The sequence below is a fragment of the Myxine glutinosa genome, chromosome 4 (assembly GCF_964187855.1).
Source record: "Myxine glutinosa chromosome 4, kmMyxGlut1.1, whole genome shotgun sequence".
NCBI lineage: Eukaryota > Metazoa > Chordata > Myxini > Myxiniformes > Myxinidae > Myxine > Myxine glutinosa.
The window spans coordinates 38,839,559-38,843,182 of record NC_136264.1 but is presented as its reverse complement, the minus strand read 5'-3'; the positions used below and the strand labels follow the sequence as shown (position 1 = coordinate 38,843,182).

The following is a 3,624-nucleotide window of genomic DNA, read 5'->3' as shown; positions in this document are numbered from 1 at the left end:
CCGAAGAACGCCCAAGCCATTTGCTCGAGCGAGCTGTGAGTCTGGCAGCGAAGATCCAACATGGTCGGTCCCAGGAAGGACACCGTGAGACCGGCTGTGAAATATGCAGCCCAGTAGATCAGAGTGGACTGCCAGTGCTGCTTGAAGAGGCACCACGTCTCGTACCAAGCGCCCATCTCTCCCCTTCGTCTTCTTCCTGTACTACTTTGTCAGCCAGGTGCTTGTTACAGACACCTGGTAACACCTCCTCTCTCCAAACGTCGAAATGTGAAGCCCTTTTCCCCAAACGGAGGTTGAGGGTAAAACAAGGTTCGATTTTCTTTACGGAACGATCTTATTTTGGACTCTTTTTCCCAACTACGCAAGGGACGCCGAATAATCTACGTCAGCTCCAAGTGCGCACTCCCCGCCCTTGCTCGGGCAACACCTGGTGCTTCTTCTTCTCTTCTTTACCTCAGAAACAACGCGAACGGCACTCGGTGGAGACGAAGCGCACAAACCTCCGCCAGGCCGAACAGTTTATGTTTTGTATCCATCGATAGGCCGGATCTGAACCAAAATCGAATCAGCTTGTTCTTGTGACCAAACCAACTCGTCCACAAAGTTTAGTCACAACTCGTCCGTAACTTTTATAAATATCATGTTATATATCACTTTACGCCCGATCTCTCAATGGTGAAAAATCACTTAAAAATTAAATAATTATTGTAGCCGAATCAATATTCAGATCTTCACCAAAATTGAACCAATTCTTCCTTGTCAGACACCCAACCTGTCCACCAAGTTTCGTCCGAATCCGCCCACAGCGTTTTGAGATATTTAAATGGATATATGTGGGAAAATTACAAACCCAGACCAGGAATCGAACCCAGGTCCTCTGGTGAACCAATCCAGTGTTCTGCCATCTGAGCGACCCTGACTGAGCATCCAATTTTCCCATACATATGATTGCCACTCTTTCCGTCAATGCTTCCAGGGCACTCGTTGCCAACCATCGGAGCACCAACGGCCTGAACACGAGAGGGTCTTCCTGCAATGGGGGGACAAATCCATGTCCTCTATTACAAACACCACTGGGGGCGTGGTGAAGCAATTAGACTAATGATCAGGACCCAGATCGTTCAGATGGCAGAGCACTGGTTCGGTTTTCAAGAGGACCTGGAAGGAGGGAGGGAGGGACCTGGAAGGAAGGGTTTCAAGAGGATTTCTGGTCTGGGCATTTAATTTTCCCACATATATCAATTTAATTATTTAATCCTCATCATTAGTTTTGAGATATCTTGTTCACAGACAGACAGGGGTGAAAACATAACGACCATCCACCTTCAGTGGTGGAGGTAACAACCTGAGAGCCACCTACCATGATAAAATGTGGGGTGTGTGTGTGTGTCTGTGTATATGTGTGTGTGTGTCTATCTGTGTACATGTATATGTGTGTGTGTCTGTGTCGTTGGTTGTTATCTCCATTTGCGGGTTTCAGGAGGTGGAACGGAGTCTTCCCAGGACCCCAAGTATCCATCTCCACTTCGGTAAGGGATCACGGTTCATGGACCAAGCTGTTCAACTTTTTCAGAGTTTTGTTCCAAGAACTATTTTCAGGATCATCACCGAACCCCGGATTGCTTCCAGTTGTAGTTCATTTGTGGTAATATTACCGGGGATGGTTTTTTCAAATCTCAAAGAGGTTCTTCTTTATCATTCATGGTGCTCCAATTATCACTGGTACAATTTTGATGCTCTGCAGCTTCCAAGATCTCTTGACCTCATTTTTGAGGTCCTGGTATTTGGTCATTTTCTTGATTTCTGTGTTGTTTAGGCCAAAATCGCTGAATACTGACATCTCAATCATCAATGCTGTCTTTTCCTTTTTGTTCCTGAGTCCAATGTCCGGACGCAATGCTTTGTTTTCCATGTCCACGCTCGATGGAATCAGCAGGTCGTACGTGACCATGACGTCCTCATTTTTAATGATTTCCCTTGGTTCGTGTTTCCATGAGTTTTCTGGTACTGGAATTTTTTTATTTTTTGCAGATATGCCAATGAATCATTTTGCATACTTTGATGTGCCGTTGGGTGTACAACTGCTCTGACATGAGTTTTTTTAACTTCCTGATGGGAGGTGACTCGTGCTTTCTGTTTCTACCTTGCAGAACCTACACTTGTCAAAATTGACTCAGTCCTGCCATCTTTTTAAAGCCATTGGTGTAGTGTCCTTTGTAAAAAAAAAAAAAAAAAATTTTGTATACAGAGTCGAGGCTCGTGAAAGAGCTAACATTTATCAAACAAACAAATCAAACAAACAAGCAAACAAACAAAGTATATAAAAAGGGGAGCGGTCGACAAGATGGGGAGAGAAGGGGAGGAAGCACACAAACACAACATTTGAGAGCAGGGACATCGGGAGATGTTTTTGGAGGGAGAGGGCCTGGGGGGAGGCAGGATAGGTATAAAACGCAAGGACACCAATAGTCAGGCAGCTTAGGTAGTAGATGGGGACATGCCGGATAAAAGCACCAACATTTTATCAGGCAATCTTCAGGGTCCCAGCTATGATTCTATAACCGGCGCCAAGCGATACGACCACTCTTATTTGAAAAAACTTTTGGAAAATTTTTGAAAAATTTTTTTTGGGGGGTTTTTGGAAAACATGTTTTTATTGCAGAAATGAGAATCTTTTCCGAACATTTTGGTGTAATTGTTTTTAAAATCGAACATCTAGAAGTATTTCAAAACAATATTTGAAAATTAGGTGTCTCGGGTGCATTTCCTCAATTTGGAAAATTTCTTTGAAAATTCTTGGAAATTTCTTGGGAGTTTTTTTTTTGGGGGTTTTTGGAAAAGAAATGTTTTTATTGCAGAAATGAGAATCTTTTCCGAACATTTTGGTGTAATTGTTTTTAAAATCGCACATCTAGAAGTATTTTAAAACAATATTTGAAAATTAGGTGTCTCGGGTGCATTTCCTCAATTTGGAAATGGTTCTTGCAGAGTTTTGTGGTTCTTGCACAAGGATACCAATGAGGTCTGACTTCTTTCCTTGGCGCAGTTTTCCTCTTTCAGATAGAGAAGGGGGATGCGGATGATTTTCATGCTGGAAGAAGGTTCCCATATCTGTATCCCTGTTCTGAGCAACTATGTACAGACGAGAGAAGAGGGACACATCATCTTTCAACAGGGAAACATCCTCTGACTGCTTCCTCTTCCCCTTGGATGGGGACCTGAAGAGAGGCAATGAGTTCCTCTTCACAGGCTCATGGATGGACTGCCTTCGTTCAGTGATGATAGCCTTGTTGTAGCTGTCGTACTGATCCTTTCCCACTTCTTCTATGGTATGCACAGTGTTGGCCACAGATTCTTCAATCACATGCCGCGTGTCGAGTGCAATCAGCTCGCTTCCTTCATCTAGGAACGGGTTACTCATCTCGTTGATAACTTGAATAAGGCCCAGTGTTTGCTCGTGAAATGTCTTCTGCGCAGACAGACCTTCTTCGTGGTGCTGGCGTTCATCTTCTGAGATGGTGTACTCCCGCTCAAACTCAGTGAGAATGCGTGCCTGCTCAGGTCCGGCGATCATCCACTTCTTGAAGGCTGGTGGGTTTTCAGTCAGGCCGACTGCTCCTCCAG

The 3,624-nt window shown here is 44.3% G+C and overlaps 1 protein-coding gene across 2 annotated transcripts in view; it reads right to left on the bottom strand.

Moving 5' to 3' along the window:
• Positions 1-443, bottom strand: part of SLC60A1 (solute carrier family 60 member 1) — a 75,371-nt gene extending 74,928 nt beyond the window's left edge. For both annotated transcript variants that reach the window (XR_013623041.1, XM_068112194.2), the window contains exon 1: positions 1-443. This exon is cut by the window's left edge and continues 54 nt beyond it. Coding sequence is in view for 1 of the 2 variants with exons in the window: in XM_068112194.2 (XP_067968295.2) it covers positions 1-176 (176 nt within the window). In the remaining variant the exon portion in view is untranslated.
• Between the last annotated feature and the right edge of the window lie 3,181 nt (positions 444-3,624).